We start from the raw sequence: 16538 nt of genomic DNA on the forward strand, positions 1-16538 counted from the left end.
TGATGCTGCTTGGCCTGCTGTGTTCATCCAGCCCTGCACCTTATTACCAAATGCAACACTGGTACTTGATATAAACAAAATCCACAACTAGTACAGAAAGAACATGTCACAAATTGACAGAAATATTATATACTTGAAATGAGTGGATTGTCTTCCATGGAAAGGTTCGTCAGACCGGGCTTGTTTTCCACTAGATTTCGGAACAGCCAAGGGGTGATTTGAATGAAATATGTAAGATACTGAATGGTGTAGATAAGGTGGATTTACAAAGGATGTTTACCCTTTTATGGTTGTATCCAAAATTAGGGGGGCATTTTTAAAATTATGGGACATCCTTTTAGGATAGAGATGAGGGGAATTTTTTTTCTGAAAATTCAGATACTTTGGAACTCTTTGCCACAGAAGGCAGTGGAGGCAGATAAATGAATATATTTGAAGTAGAGATAGATTATTTTTAGCTACGGAAATCAAAAGTTTCCAGGAATAGATGGAAATGTGGAATCTGGAACACAAATCGATCGGCCCTTTCTTTATTGAATAGCAGAGCAGGCTTGAAAGATTGGAGTAGCCTACACCTGCTTTTAACTCCTATGCATTGCATGCATGCATACAAACATTTTATTTTCATTCTGCTGGAGTTCAACCTCTTATTTTGCTCAACATAGTAAGTTAGTTTATTGTGATATTACCAGATAGATTTGTGATGATGCAATTAAAGCTAGTAAATGTACATAACACTGTTCTCTTAATCAATTTGCTACGTTCTTTTCTGATCTCAATTCATTTTTGGCATCAATTCTTTTTCATAACTGCAGCATTTAAAATTGTGATGAGAATCACAAGAAGGGATTGGAATTAAACTATTACATTGAATAAAAAGTTACCTTCATTCTGTCATATTTGTCATCTACATCCTGTAGCCACGAAATAAACTGCCGAGCATTGAACCGATCCCTCACAGACGTTTTATTTTCATCCCCCTATGTAACAAAACCAGAAGAAATACCTGTGTCAACATATCAACTCTTCACAAAGTAACACTGACCAAATAACCAAAGAGTAGTTCAAGAGGCAATATCTATTTCAACAAACGCATTTAATGTGCTTGTCAATTCCTCCAGTTAAAAATTACTGAGATCATAATTATAGTTCAGCAAATGTCAGACTACTGATGTTATGATTGGAAGGCTTGTATCATAAGACTGGCTTACAGTAGAAGTACAGAGTGCAGCAGGTTCAATTAGGACACCTAAATCTAACAGCGCATGTATAACACCTTCTGGAGTTGGGGGAGTGGCACATGTGTGGGTGATGATGGACAGGGGTTTGCGTCAATTGCATTATGCAAAATATTGAGTAGTACAATGATCGAAAATCTAATTTGATTGTGCAAATGCATTGCATTTAAGTGAAACTACACTAGACATGTGTGAGAAATGAACTGAAGTTTATGTTAATGAGGTAAGGTGGGACAAACATAAATATGGCATATGGCATTTATATGCTCTGCCTTTATCTTATTAGGGGAGGCAATGGCCCAGTGGTATTTTCGCTGGATAGTAACCCAGACACTCAGATAATGTCCTGGGGACCCAATTTAGAATCCCACCATGGCAGGTGGTGGAATTTGAATTCAATTAAATATACCTGGAATTAAACAGTCCTAATTATGACCATGCCATTGTCGATTGTCAGGAAAAACCCATCTGGTTCACTAATGCCCTTTAGGGAAGGAAACTGCTGTCCTCACCCAGTCTCGCCTAGATGTGACTCCAGACCCGCAGCATTATGATTGACTCAACCGCCCTCTGGGATGGGCAATAAATGTTGCCTGGCCAGTGATGCCCTCATCCTGTGAATGAATAAAGGAAAAAAAAAATGGTACAGGAAGTTTTGGAAGTGTTGTCAAAGGAGGCTTGGTGAGTTGCTGCAGCAAATGCTACACATTGCTGCCACTGTGCATTAGTAGTAGGGGGGCAGAGTGAATAATAAAGGCAATGGATGGGGTGCTGATCAAATAGGCTACTTTATCCTGGATGGGTTAACTTTGCATTGTTGGAGTTACACTTATCCATGTGAGTGGACAGCATGCCTGATTTTTGACTTTTAATCAGTGGACATACTTTAGGGAGTCAGCAAATCATTTACCTGCTACAGCATTCCTGCTTCTGTAGTCACATTACTAATAGGGCTTGTTCATTTAGGTTTCTGGCAAATGGCACACCCTTATGATATTCAGTGATAATAATGCCATTGATTACAAAGATTCTCTCTTTTTGGAGATAATCATTACCTGGGCATTAATGGGGCACAAACATTACTTCCCATTTAGTGCACAAGTCAAGATGGTGTTCAAGTTTTGCTACAAATGAATGTGGATCGGTGAAAGAACATGTCAGAATGGTGAGCAGCTTGGAAGGGAACTTGCAGGTGGTGGTATATCCCGATGGGAGCAAAAATTCAGACACTCAAATTGACAGATGTGACCAAGTGTGTCCCACAAGGATCTGTTTTGAGCCACAAATATACCTTCTTAGCTACTGTATTACCCTACCCAGCTGCTTCCAGGGAACTGTGAACAAGCACTCCCTTTTCTAAGTACTTCTTCCAAATGTTTAAATTCCATCTGCCACTTATCTACCCATCTGACCAATCCATTAGTATCCTCCTGTAAACAAAGACCTTCTTCCTCACTGTCAACCAACCAGCCAATATTCATGTTATCTGCAAATTTAGTTATCATCCTTCCCATATTGTCATTGACATCTTTTATATATATCTCAATAAGGGTCACAACACTGATTCCTGTGGTATGTCACTGGACACTGGGCTCCAGTCACACAAAGAACCTGTTACCACCAACTCCAGCCACAAAGCCAATTTTCATAGAATCACAGAATCCCTACAGTGCAGAAAGAGGCTATCTAGTTATTGAGTTTGCACTGACCCTTCGAAGAGCATACCACCCAGACCCTATCACCGTGACCTTGTATATACCATGGCTAATCTACCTTGCCTGCACATCCCTGGACACTACAGGGCAATTCAGCATGGCCAATATGCCTAATGTGCAGATCTTTGGACTCTGGAGCAAACCAGAGCATTTGGTGGAAACCCATGCAGACATGAGGAGAACATGCAAGCTCCACACAAACAGTCACCCAAAGCTGGAATCTAACCCAAGTCCCTGGTGCTGTGAGACAGCAGTGCTAACCACTGAACCACCATGGCACACTTTGGAACCAACTTGCCATCTTTACCCAGGATCCCACAAGCTTCTTTATCAGTCTCCCATAGGGGGGTCATCAATAGCAAAACACCCATCCACATACTTGGACACCTTCTCAAAAAATTCAACCAGATTTATTAGGCATGATCTCCCTCTGACAAAATCATGCGGACTATCCCTGATCAAACCTTGCCTTTTTAAATGGAGATTAATTTTCTAGCTCAGAATATGTTTCCAATAGTTTCCCTTTCACTGACGTGAGATGGTCTGCAATTCCCTGGTTTATCTCTACCACCCTTCTTGAAAATTTTAATTAAATCAATTTATTAATTTATTTCATGAACCTGGACGTCAAAGATAACATTAGTCCCATTTGCTCAGTTTTGGAAGATTAATCTGCCAGTTAGTCCAAACAGGCACAGTCCTTTAGAAATGTGTCAAATTGTTACTGCCCCACTGCAAGTACATAAGAGGTTTGTATTCAGGCCCCAACGATGGAAGCTGGCTGTTCAGGGACCCTAGCTTGTCCTAAACCTGATAAGTAAGAACCTCTATTGCCATGGTAGTTCAAAGTCTGCTAATCCACAGATGGGATTTATCACAAGGAAATCTTAATGAACTTCTGGAGTTTCCCATTTCTTGATCAAAAGATGTCAGCTGAAAGATGTTACTCACGAAGATTGCTTCACATGAGGGCTGAGATAGAAGTTGGACAGTAGGTGAATTGGACAGGTCATCATGAGAGTTATGTGGGGTGCAATATGGATAGTTTCTTGTGGGTTGTCACCATTCAGAGGTGTTGGAAAGTGCAGGAGTGAGTGGTCAGGAAAGTGGCGAGTAGAGGGTTCTAGTTATGATGTATGTTGTTACATTCAATTGAGTATTGACAAGATTCGTGTGAAGACCTATGTCTGACAGGTACACAGCGGTTAGCTATGGGGTGTGGTAAGGGAAATACTGAGGTGAAGTGTGTTGAACCATTAGAACCAGCAAGTTTATTTCGTAAGTTGTTTCTAGCTTTGACCTTTATGAAACGACTAGCTTCAGATGATCCTAGAGGGATAAAATTCAATCTAGAGAGTCACTCCCAAGGACAGCATCATACTTCAGTTTCTATGACTATCCATGGACATATTCATTTAGATACTGGCATTGTGGAGCTGGAATACACTAAATATAGTTTTAGAGGCATTAGATATAGGTCTTCACATGAATCTTGTCGATACTCAATTGAATGTAACAACATACATCATAACTAGAACCCTCCACTCGCCACTTTCCTGACCACTCACTCCTGCATTTTTAGAGGCATTGAGATACCATGCACTGTAGTAATCCATCCATTTTGTTCGATGTAAAGAGATGATAACAAAAGATACTGAAAGCAATCTGCATTTAGTTCTTCAATACCAATCCATATGGACTTGGTAAAACTTATTTTAAATATGTGGTTGGTGATTACAAATGCACTGCACATTTCTCTTCTAAAATCAATAGTAGCAATATATTTGCTATTGTGATTTATGAAAATATGCTCTTATTGGATCAGGGATAAACAATCTCAGTTTCCAAAACAATTTAATTTATAAAGTACATGTTATTTTTGGTTCAACAGCTTAAACACAGCAGTGATTACTGTTTAATGCACAGAAATCTACAAGCCCTACTGTAAGGGCACTCACCAACACCACATTCTGATAACCAATGGTGAACAGAAAACTCAAGTTGTTTTACCTCAAGAGTCAGTTCGTATTCAAAAAAAATAAGAAAGCTGAAAGCAGCTTTTCTGGATAGTAGATTTCTATGTGGAGAAACCCTAAAATTTGATATCATTTTTAAGAATCACTTGATGTTATACATTGCTTACCTACATCTTTGGTGATACAATTAATTTGTTTGAAATAGATCAGTTAAACAGCACATTAAAAATAGGTCCTACATTTGAAAATTTTCACCTTCCAGGCTAATGCATTGTAATTTAATTAACCAGTTAGAACTGCTGATTGGTGTAAGGTGCAGGCATAGGTGAATACTGGGCTTCAGTAAGGTGAGGAAAGTGAAGGCAAGTTAAGATTCTTTTGTCTTTCTTTGTGTAAAGGGGCAAAGACGGCAGTTAGAACAATCGTGTGGTCCTCCTGCCAGATGTGGCAGAACAGGGAGCAGTCTTGTGTCCCTGACGAACGTCTGCAGTAAGTCTGACCAGCGGCAGTTGGACACACAGGGGGCAGAGTGTGTGTGATAGACTCTAGTTAAGTGGAGGTGGTCACACCACAGGTTCAGTCAGATAGATGGGTGACCGCCAGGACATGCATGCAGGTAGTGCAGGGCTCTCCTGTGCCTATTCTCCTCTGCAACTGGTATATTGTTTTGGATATTGTTTGGGGGGGGGGTGGGGGGGGGTGGGGGTGGGAATAGCCTCTCAGAGGAGTATAACAGTAGTGGCTAACCCTGTGGCACCACAGCTGGCTCTGCTGTACAGCAGGGTTGGGCAAGATCCAAGTGAGTGATAGTAGTAGGAGACTCGCTTGTTAGGGGCATAGACAAGTTGAGACTCCAGGATGGTGTGTTGCCTCTGTGGTGCCAGGATCAAGGACATATCTGAGCAGTTGCACAAAATTACTCAGGTGGTGGGTGAGCAGCCAGAGGTCATTGTGTGCATTTGGTACCAATGACATAGGAAGAGAGATGGGGTCCTGTGGAGTGAGTACAGAGAGTTAGGAAAGAGACTGAAAAGCAGGACCTCCAGGGTAGTATTCTCTGGGTTACTACCATGTGCTAGTGAGGCAACGAGTAGAAAGATAGGACAGATGAATGTGTGGCTAATGAGTTGGTAATAAGGGCAGGGTTTCAGGTCCTTGGATCACCGAGACCTCTTCTGGGGCAGGGGTGACCTGTTCAAGAGGGACAGGTTGCACTTAAACTGGAGGGGAACCAATATCCTCACAGGGAGGTTTGCTAGGGCTACCCAGGAGGGCTTAAACTAGAGCAGGGGGCCGGGAACCAGAGCAGTAGGTCAGCAAGTGGAGGGATTGAAGGGAAGGCACACGTTAGGATCTGTAAATCTTAAAGGAAGGACAGGCAGTGAAAGGTAAATGAACGCAATGGTTTTAATGGGCTGGTGTGTTTATTTCAACACAAGGAGTATTATAGGTAAGGCAGATGAGCTTGAGCTGGATCAGTACATGGGACTATGATGTTGTGGCCGTTACTGAGACTTGATTGAGGGGAGACAGGACTGGCTGCTCAACAGTCCAGGGTTTCACTGTTTCAGATGAGTTAGAGGGGAGAGTAAAAGAGGTGGAGGAGTTGCATTATTAATCAGGGAGAATGTCACATCTGCACTCAGAAAGGACATAGTGGAGAGCTCATCCACTGAAGCAATATGGGTAGGGCTCAAAAATAAGATGGGTGCAATCACTCTGAAAGATTTATATTAATAGGCTCCCCAACAGCCACCAAGATGCTGAGGCACAAATATGAAGGCACATTATGGAAAGATGCAATAAAAACAGAGTTGTCATAGTGGGTGACTTTAACTTGCCCAATTTTGCCTGGGACTCTCCTACAGCAAGAGGCTGAGGAGGGGGCGGAATTTGTTAAGTGCATCCAAGAGAGTTTCTTAAAACAGTACGTGGACAGTCCAACCAGGTGGAGGGGCCATACGAGACCTCGTATGAGCTAATGAACCTGGCCAGGTGACTGACCTTTCAGTGGGAGAGCATTTTGGAAACAGTGATTACAAGTCCTTATATTTTAAGATAGCTATGAATAAGGATAAGTCAGGACCTCGTGGCAAGGTACTAAACTGGGGGAGAGCAAATTACCTCAGTATTAGGCAGGAGCTAGGGAGTGTTAATTAGGAGGAGCTGTTATCAGGCAAGTCCACATTTGACATGTTGATTGAGTTCAGGATCAGCATGTTGCAGTAAGCAGGAAGGACAAGGATGGCAAGGTAACCGACCCCTGGATAAAAAGGGGGGTTGTGAATTTAGTCAATAGGAAAAAAGAAGCATATGTAAGGTTTAGGAAGCTAAGATCAGACAGGGCCCATGATGAATATAAAGAAAGCAGGAAAGAACTCAAGCAGAGAATTAGGAGAGCAAAAAGGGGCCATGAAATGACCTTGACAAGTAGGGTTAAAGAGAATCCCAAGGCATTCTATAGATACATTAAAAACAAGAGGATAACAAGGGAAAAGGTAGGACCATTCAAGGATAAAGGACGCAACTTGTGCTTGGAGGCAAAGGGTATGGGTGAGATCCTAAATGAGTACTTTGTATCAGTATTCACCCAAAAAGATATGGAGGATCCTGAGATTTGTGTGGAGCATGCTAATATTCTAGGGAACTTTCAGAAGAAGGAGGAAATGGTGTTGGGTCTGTTGAAGAACATTAAGGTGGATAAGTCCCAAGGGCCTGATGGTATCTACCCCAGGTTGTTGAGAGAGACAACAGAGGAGATTACTGGGGCCTTGACCAAGATTTCTGTATCCTCATTAACCACTGGAGAGGTCCCAGAGGATTGGTGAGTAGCTAACGTTGTTCCTCTGTTCAAAAAGGGAAATAGAGATAATCCAGGAAACTATAAACTGGTGAGTCTGACATCGGTGGTTGGGAAGCTATTGGAGAGAATTTTTAGGGATAGGATTCGTGCACGTTTGGAAAAGCATGGCCTAATTAGGGACAATCAACATGACTTTGTGTAGGGTAGGTCACGTCTTACTAACTTGATTGTATTTTTCGAGGAGGTGACAAAGGTGATGGATGAGCGTACAGCAGTGTTGTTGTCTACATGAATTTCAGTAAGGCTTTGACAAGGTCCCTCATGGTAGAGTCATCCAGAAGATTAAGATGCATAGGATTCAGAATTGGCTTGCCCATAGAAGGTAAAGGGTAGTGGTGAAGGGGTGTTTTTTATGCTGGATGTCTGTGACTAATGGTGTTCCACAGGGATCTGTATTGGGGCCTCTGCTGTTTGTGATATAGATAAATGACTTGGAAGAAAAAGTAGATGGGTGGGTTAGTAAGTTTGCAGACGATACAAAGATCGGTGGAGTTGTGGATACTATAGAAGGTTTTCAAAGGATACAGTAAGCTATAGATCAATTGCAGGTATGGCCGAAGAAATGACAAATGATATTTAATCCACGTAAGTGTGAGGTGCTGCACTTTGGGAGATCAAATGTTAAGAAAAATATACAACTAATGGCAGGACCCTGAACAGCACTGATGTGCAGAAAGATCTTGAGGTTCAATTCCATTGCTCCCTGAAAGTGGCCACACAAGTAGATAGGGTGGTAAAGAAGGCATATGACATGCTTGCATTTATTGGTCAGAGGTATGAGAATCAGGATATCATGTTGCAGCTTTATAAGACTTTGGCCAGGTCACATTTGGAGTATTGCATTCAATTCTGGTCATCACATTACAGAAAGGATGCGAATGCTTTGGACAGGATGCAGAAGTAGTTTACCAGGATGCTGCCTGGATGAGAGGTTATGAGCTATAAGGAGAGGCCAGAAAAACTGGAATCGTTTTCTCTGGAGCGGCGGAGGCTAAGAGGAGACTTGATAGAATTCTATAAAATTATGAGATGCATTAATAGGGTTGACGGTCAGAATCTTTCTCCCAGAGTTGAAATGTCTAAAACTAGGGGATATGCATTTAAGATGAGAGGGGGAAAGTTCAAAGGCAATGTGAGGGGCAAGTTTTTTTACATAGGGAATGAGGAGGAGTCTGGAATGCGCTGCCAGGGGTGATGGTGGAGGCAGATACGATAGGGGTGTACAAGAGACTTTTAGATAAGCACATGAATATGCAAGGAATAGAGGGATATGGACCAAGGGCAGGCAGAAGGGATTAGTTTAATTTGGTGTCATGATCGGTACAACATTGTGGGCCGAAGAACAATACAGCAAAGGAATGGGTGCTATGTTCTAATAAGGCGCGTGCTTACAATACAATATAATTCCAATCTAATATTGTTGGTAAATATATTAATTGTTAACTTGGAAATATGCAATTAAAGATGTAGCTGCAATCACAAAATGGCTAAACAATTCAAACAAAAAATGTTTTAAAATTAGAATCCCATACAAAGGAGAGGAAATGGCTCAACAAACATGCTTTCGAAGGTGTTTGCTATGGGCGGCAATTAAAAGTGGCAGATTTCCAGAATGTTTTCATTTTAAAGACAAAATTTTGCATAAGGACCTTTTCTGTAGAGAAACATTTCAAATAATTATTATATTTACTAAGAAGTCTTTATGGAATTGGCCATTCTACAGCTAATTAAAAATGACAAGACTGGCCTGTCTGTGATAGGAACAGAACCGCAGTCTCCACAAAACACAAAACATTTTACTAACTAAAGTTGGAATATCTTGTGGCAGTATTACTGCCAACATTAAGGTCAATAAAACGCATTCAGAAATGTGAAAAACATGGGTAACGAAGGCCCAGTTGTTAAAAGCAAATTTCAAGAAAAAGAAAATCTGAAATCTCTGGGCCTTGAGAGAGAATACACCTCCGTAGGCAAAATAGACAAGATTCTAAACAGGACACAGAAAATTAACTGTATAAATTTTCATTTTATGAATTTAGACTTTTTAAGCTTTTGTTTGGTACGATACATTTCTTCATATACTAACTGAACACAAACAAAATGACAGATGAATTATTTTGGCAATTTCATTGCTTGCTCTTCTTTTATTGTTCTCTTAAAACTTTCCTGTCTACTTAGTAACATTTCAAACAATTAGTATTGTTTAGTTACGCACGAGATTTGAGTCAAAGCGTGAGCAATAAACTGATTTATATTTAAACACAACCGCTTCTGCATATAAATATTACCAAATGCAAGATCATTTTTATTACAAAAACCAACTGTTTCTTAATGTTCTGAATTTTTAAGGAGTTTTAGTCAGTGAATGCCAATGTCAGGAGCGAAATCACTAATAGACAAGTATTACAGGCAAGGTGATTGAAACCATGCAAATTGCAGATCAATGCTGAATTCCCATGCATGTACATTTGTTCATAAATTGAACAATTTTTCATAACATTGTTCGAGGCTTTTAGCCAGCAAGATAAAACACACACATCACAATGAAGCAAACCATAAATTTTTTCTGCTGTATGTGGGCAAGAAGAAAATAATTGTGTATCGGGAATGTTTTTCATTCAAGGACATTGAATAGATTACCTGGTGAAATTGACTGAACAAGTGTATCTAGTCTATTTACCTCTATGGGATAGATGCAGTTATTTCTTCATAAACGAGTAATATTTATAAATATCCTCTATCAATTTTCATATTTCTACCAATGTTAACTAATAGAAACACAGGTAATGTTGCAGTTATGGTATAAAGAATACAAATGGTCAAAGTCTGTTTCTGTGCTATATAACTCCATGTATGACTTATTATTTAATACTTGACCATCAAGTAAGAGGATGTGCTGTTTTAGCAAGCATCATGGCATTTCAATACACAAAATGAATCTCAAAATGAAAATAGGTAGATTAAATATTTTGCACTGACCTGGCTTTCTGATGGCATGTTGTAAACCTCAGAGTCAAGCAACATTGTGCAGGCACTAAATGGTACTGCTTGGTTTGCTATTGTCCTTGCTGCTCGACAGTGTACTCGTAGAATTTCTTGTTCACATGAAACTACTAGCTTTTCCTAATAATTAAGAATAATAATTGTGCTCAATATTATTTAAAATAAAATATGAATATCAGCTTGTAAAATAATATCTGACTAGTAACTAAATAAAATCTTCAAGCTACAAGAAACAATTCATGCAATTAGTTACAAATTTATTTGAATATCCCCAAATGGTCATGAGCGCGATAGATTATTCTCTTGAAATGAACTGCATATTGATCTCTCTCTTATCCTGACCACCACCCATTCTTTCGTCCAAAAAAATTTAAAGTGATTTAAATCAAACTTGACATTGGGCTTCCCTTTATGGTTGAATAGTAAATGCACCAAATTGGTATACTACTCATCTACAGGAAAGCTTCAGTTTCACACACTGTAGGAAGGTATTCAAGTTGACAGTGAGGCATGTTGATGTGGCAGAAGATAGGGATCTCAAATCTGCATCTAACCTCCTCAGCTGACCCAAGAACCTGTGATGGTTGCAACCAATGTCCGAAAAGGAACATTTTTCTAATTCCCACCAGTAAGATCCTCCACCAAACTGAGCATAATGTTTGCTACAAAAGGAAATAAACTGCACATATCAGTCTGTGCAAAGCAACAGACAAAAAAGAAAGACAAAGAAAAGACAATGAGTGAAGAAAAAGAAGCAAAAGAGAGAAAAGAACAAACTTGCAGCATTCACATTTTGTGTGGGCAGGCATGTACGGGGGCACTGACTCACAAATAGCAAAGATAAATATCAGTACACCTGTTTTGTTGAGTTGACTGTATATTGGCTAGGGAACTCGGAAAACTTACCTGCTCTTCAAAAGTAGTACCACTGGAATTCTGAAAGGCCAACTGAGCCTCAGTTTAATATCTTATCCACCAAAACAATACATCACTTCTTCAGCAATATGCTGAAATGTTCATTTAGATTGTATTTAAATCATGCAGTAAAACATGAACATATGACTTTCAGAGCCGAAACTGTGCTATCAACTGAGCCCAAATGAGAGTACGTGACAAAGAAAAAGTATATTAATGCCACTTACATACCATAGCAAAGAAAGCAAATAGGATGTTTGCATCACAAAATTAATGCTATATTTTCTTGCCCACTTGCATTACTGATGTCGGTAATGTCAGGAGGCTAAATATACTGAAACAAAAGCACCATGCGTTGTTACATCACAATACTAGTGCATTTTTGCCAGGTTATCAGAAGATAGGATACAGTTATTAGCAATAATAGATAACTGTTCACCATTTAAGGTCTTTTCTGATCGTCTGCCCACATATGATTTGACAAATACAGGAGGTTAAAACTATGTTTCTGTTTTCAAGTATGACACAATGTCTCAAGTATGTAGCTGATACATTCATAAACTAGAACCTCACAATTTGTCTAATGCTTGCAACTCAGATTCCACATGATTAATAAGGAAAAATAATAACACTTCCAGAGACAGTGATTCTGGAGGTGGGGTGCAGATGGTGGGAATTTAAGTAATAATTTTGAAATAAAATGCTAGTCTCATTAATTTTGACCATGAAACTACTAGCCTGTCATAAGAACTCAGCTATTTCACTAATGTTTAGGGAAAGAAATCTGTTTACTTGACTCCCCAATGGGGCTGACTCTGAGATGCCCTGACAGGTAATTTGCTTGCATTAAATCTGAAGAATAAAATCCTAAAGCAGACACTGCTCAGCCAGTCCTGCAAATTACTCCAGACTTCAGTCAAGAAAAAGAATGAAATATATGTCAGGTATAGACAGCAGGGATCAAGTGAATCCCTAGAACAGTATGAAGACAGTAGAAGTGTACTTGAGAGGGAAATCAGGAGGGCAAAAAGGGGTCATGACAGCGCTTTGGCAAATAGGGTTAAGGAAAATCCAAAGGGATTCTACAAATACATTAAGGACAAAAGAGTAATTAGGGAGAGAATCAAGGGCCCTTAAAGATCAGCAAGGCCACCTAAGTGTGAAACCGCAAGAGATGGGGGAGCTACTATTAGTAACAAGTATTTTGCATCAGTGTTTACTGTGGAGAAGGATATGGAAGCTAAAGAACTTGGGGAAATAAATAGCGGCATCTTGAAAAATGTCCTTATTACAGAGGTGGTAATGCTGGACATCTTAAAACGCATAAAGGTGGATGAATCCCCGGGAGCTGGTCAGGTGTACCCTAGAATTTTGTGGGAAGCTAGGGAAGTGATTCCTGAGATATGTGCATCATTGTTAGACACAGGTGAGGTGCTGGAAGACTGGAGATTGGCTAACGTGGTTCCACTATTTAAGAAGTGTGGTAAGGAAAAGCCTGGGAACTATAGACTGGTGAGCCTGACATTGGTGGTGGGCAAGTTGTTGAAACGGATCTGCATATATGTGGAAAGGCAAGGACTGATTAGGGATAGTCAACACGGCTTTGTGCATGGGAATAAGAGACAACACAGTGTGGAGCTGGAGGAACACGGCAGACCAGGCAGCATCAGAGGAGCAGGAAAGCTGATATTTTGGGTCGGGACCCTTCTTCAGAAATGGAGGAGGGGGAAGGGAGCTCTCTCTTCGTGCATGGGAAATTGTGTCTCACTAACTTGATTGAGTTTTTTGAAGATGTGACGAACAGGATTGAAGAAGGCAAACCGGTGGACGTGATCTACATGGACTTCATAAGGCATTCGACAAGGTTCCGCATGGTAGCCTGGTTAGCAAGGTTAGATCACGTGGAATACAGGGAGAACTAGCCATTTGGATACAGAATGGCTCGAAAGCAGAAGACAGAGGGTGGCGGTGAAGGGTTGCTTTTCAGACTGGAGGCCTGTAACCAGCGGTGTATCACAAGGATTGGTACTGGGTCCACTGCTTTTCATCATTTACATAAATGATTTGGACATGAACATAGGAGGTACGGTTAGTAAATTTGCAGATTACACCAAAATTGGTGGTGAAGGGGACTACAAAGGTTAGTTATGTCAGAGTACAACGGGACCCTGATCAGATGGGCCAATGGGCTGAGGAGTGGCAGACGGATTTTAATTTAGATAAATGTGGGGTTTTGGAAAAGCAAATCAGGGCATGACTTATACACTTAACGCTAAGGTCCTGGGGACTGTTGTTGAATAAAGAGACCTTGGTGTGCAGGTTCATAGTTCCTTGAAAGTAGAGTACCCAGGTACTCAGGATAGTGAAGAAGGCATTTGGTACAATAAACAAGGGTAGGACTTATACAACTAATGGTAGGGCCTTGGGTAGTGTTGTAGAACAGAGGAACCATGGAGTGCAGGTACATAATCCTTTGAAGTTTGCATCACATGTAGATGGGGTGCTTAAAAAGGTGTTTGGCATGCTTGCCTTCATTGCTCAGTCCTTTCAGTATAGGAGTTGGGAGGTCATGTTGAGGTTGTACAGGACATTGGTAAGGCCTCTTCTGGAATGGACAGTCCAGTTCTCGGAAGGATATTATCAAGCTGGAAAAGGTTCACAGGAGATTTACCAGGATGTTGCTGGATATGGAAGGTCTGAGCTATAAAGAAAGGCTGGATAGGCTGGGACATTTTTCACTGGAGTGTAGGACGTTGAGAAGTGACCTGATAGAAGTTTATAAAATAACGTGAGGTATAGACAGAGTTAATGGTAGTTGGCTTTTCCCTGGGATGGGGGATTTCAAGACGAGGGGGTACATTTTTAAGTTGAGAGGGGAGAAATTTAAAAATGAGAGATATAGTTTTTACACAAAGAGTGGTTCGCATGTGGAATAAACTTCCCGAGGAAGTTGTGGATGCCGGTACAATTACAACGTTTGAAAGATATTTGGATAAGCACATGAATAGGAAAGGTTTGATCAGATATAGGTCAAGAGCAGGCAGGTGGGACTAGTTTACTTTGGGATTATGTTCGGCATGGACTGGTTGGACCAAAGGGTCTGTTTCTGTGCTGTACGACTCTATGGTATGCTTGCCTTTATTGGTCAGTGCATTGAGTACAGGGGTTGGGAGGTTAAGTTGCAGCTGTACAGGAATTGATTAGGCCACTTTTGGAATATTGCATGCAATTCTGGTCTCCCAGCTACAGGGAGGACATTGTAAACTTGAAAGGGTTCAGAAGAGGTTTACAAGGATGTTGCCAGGGTTGGAGGGTTTGAGCTATAGGGAGAGGCTGAATAGACTGGGGCTTTTTTCCCCTGGAGCATCAGAGGCTGAGGGGCGACCTTGTAGAGGTTTATAAAATGAGGGGCATGGATAGGGTGAATAGCCAAGGTCTTTCCTGGGGGTGGGGTGAGAAAGGTGGAAAGAGTCCAAAACTAGAGGGCATAGGTTTAAGGTGAGAGGGGCAAGATTTAAAGATTTAAAAAGGGACCTAAGGGGCAACTTCTTCACGTAGAGGGTGGCGCGTGTATGGAATGAGCTGCCAGAGGAAGTGAAGGAGGCTGGTCCAATGACAACATTTAAAAGGCACCATAATTGAATTGGAATGGTTTAGAAGGATATGGTCCAACTGCTGGCAAATGGTACTAGATTAAGATATCTGGTCAGCATGGATGAGTTCGACCGAAGGGTCTGTTTTCACGCTGTACAACTCTATGACTAGTTATGCATTTATCCTACTATATTTGGGGACTGGAACAAAAATTTAGACAGCTCTCTCACAGACTATTCGAGCACAACTTGAAAGCTATGTTCAAAAAATCTTATGTACCTTACTGCCAATGTCCTGGACTCTATCAGCATCCAGGTGGGGCAGGGGATATTAAGTTAGAAGGCAGTGACCATAGGAATACCAACATGATTCCAAACCTCTCAATTCCTCACAGCAAGAGATCAAACCTTGATGAGGAACTTCCGCCTCTCACCGTGAGAACTTGTGCCCTCTTGTAGTTGACCTTTCCACCCTCATAAAATGCCTCTGAATATCTACCCTATCTATGCCTCTCAATTTTGTAGACCTCCATCAGATCACCCCTCAGCCTCTATCTTTCCAGTGAAAACAATCTTAGCTTACCCAACATCTCCTCATAACTTGAACCTTCCAGATCAGGCATCCTAGTAAACCTTCTCCATGCCCTTTCCAAAGTATCCACATCCTTCTGGTAGTGTGGGGACCAGAACTGCATGTAATATTTCAAATGTGGCCTCACTAAGGTTTTGTACAGCTATAAAGTAACTTGCCAACTTTTACGAACGATGCCCCGGCCAATGAAGGCAAGCATGCTGTATGCCTTCTTGACCACCTTACCCACCTGTGCTGCCACTTTCAAGGATTGTGGACTTGTATTCCGAGATCCATCTGTATATCAATGCTCTGAAGGGGTCTGCCATTTATTGTATAATTTGTACCTGAACTTGATCTTCCAAAATGCATCAGCTCACATTTGTCCGGATTAAATTCCATCTTCCATTTCTCTTACCAAATCTGCAATCTACCTATATCCAGCTGTACTCCTGACAATCCTCTTCACTATCTGCAACTCTGCCAATTTTGGTGTCATTCGCAAACTTACTAATCAGACCACCTACATTTTCCTCCAGATCATTTATATTTTACAAATAACAAAACGTCCCAGCACTAATCCCTGAGGAACACCACTAGTTACTGATCTCCATTCTGAAAAGCACCATTCCATTACTACTCTCTATCTTCTATGACTGAGCCT

General features: G+C 40.9%; 1 protein-coding gene across 2 annotated transcripts in view; it reads right to left on the reverse strand.

The window, feature by feature from the left end:
• The window catches only part of ankrd11 (ankyrin repeat domain 11), a 76848-nt gene that overhangs the window by 8197 nt on the left and 52113 nt on the right, over positions 1 to 16538 (reverse strand). Inside the window, exons 9-10 of one of the 2 annotated variants that reach the window (XM_048605651.1) lie at positions 10772 to 10915; positions 885 to 980 (exon numbers count right to left, since the gene is read on the reverse strand). In XM_048605651.1, the coding sequence (XP_048461608.1) occupies positions 885 to 980; positions 10772 to 10915 (240 nt within the window). The remainder of the gene's footprint in view (positions 1 to 884; positions 981 to 10771; positions 10916 to 16538) is intronic. The other variant, XM_048605652.1, reaches the window with a different exon arrangement.

The sequence above is a fragment of the Rhincodon typus genome, chromosome 15, assembly GCF_021869965.1.
Source record: "Rhincodon typus isolate 14 chromosome 15, sRhiTyp1.1, whole genome shotgun sequence".
In the NCBI taxonomy this organism is placed as follows: Eukaryota; Metazoa; Chordata; class Chondrichthyes; order Orectolobiformes; family Rhincodontidae; genus Rhincodon; species Rhincodon typus.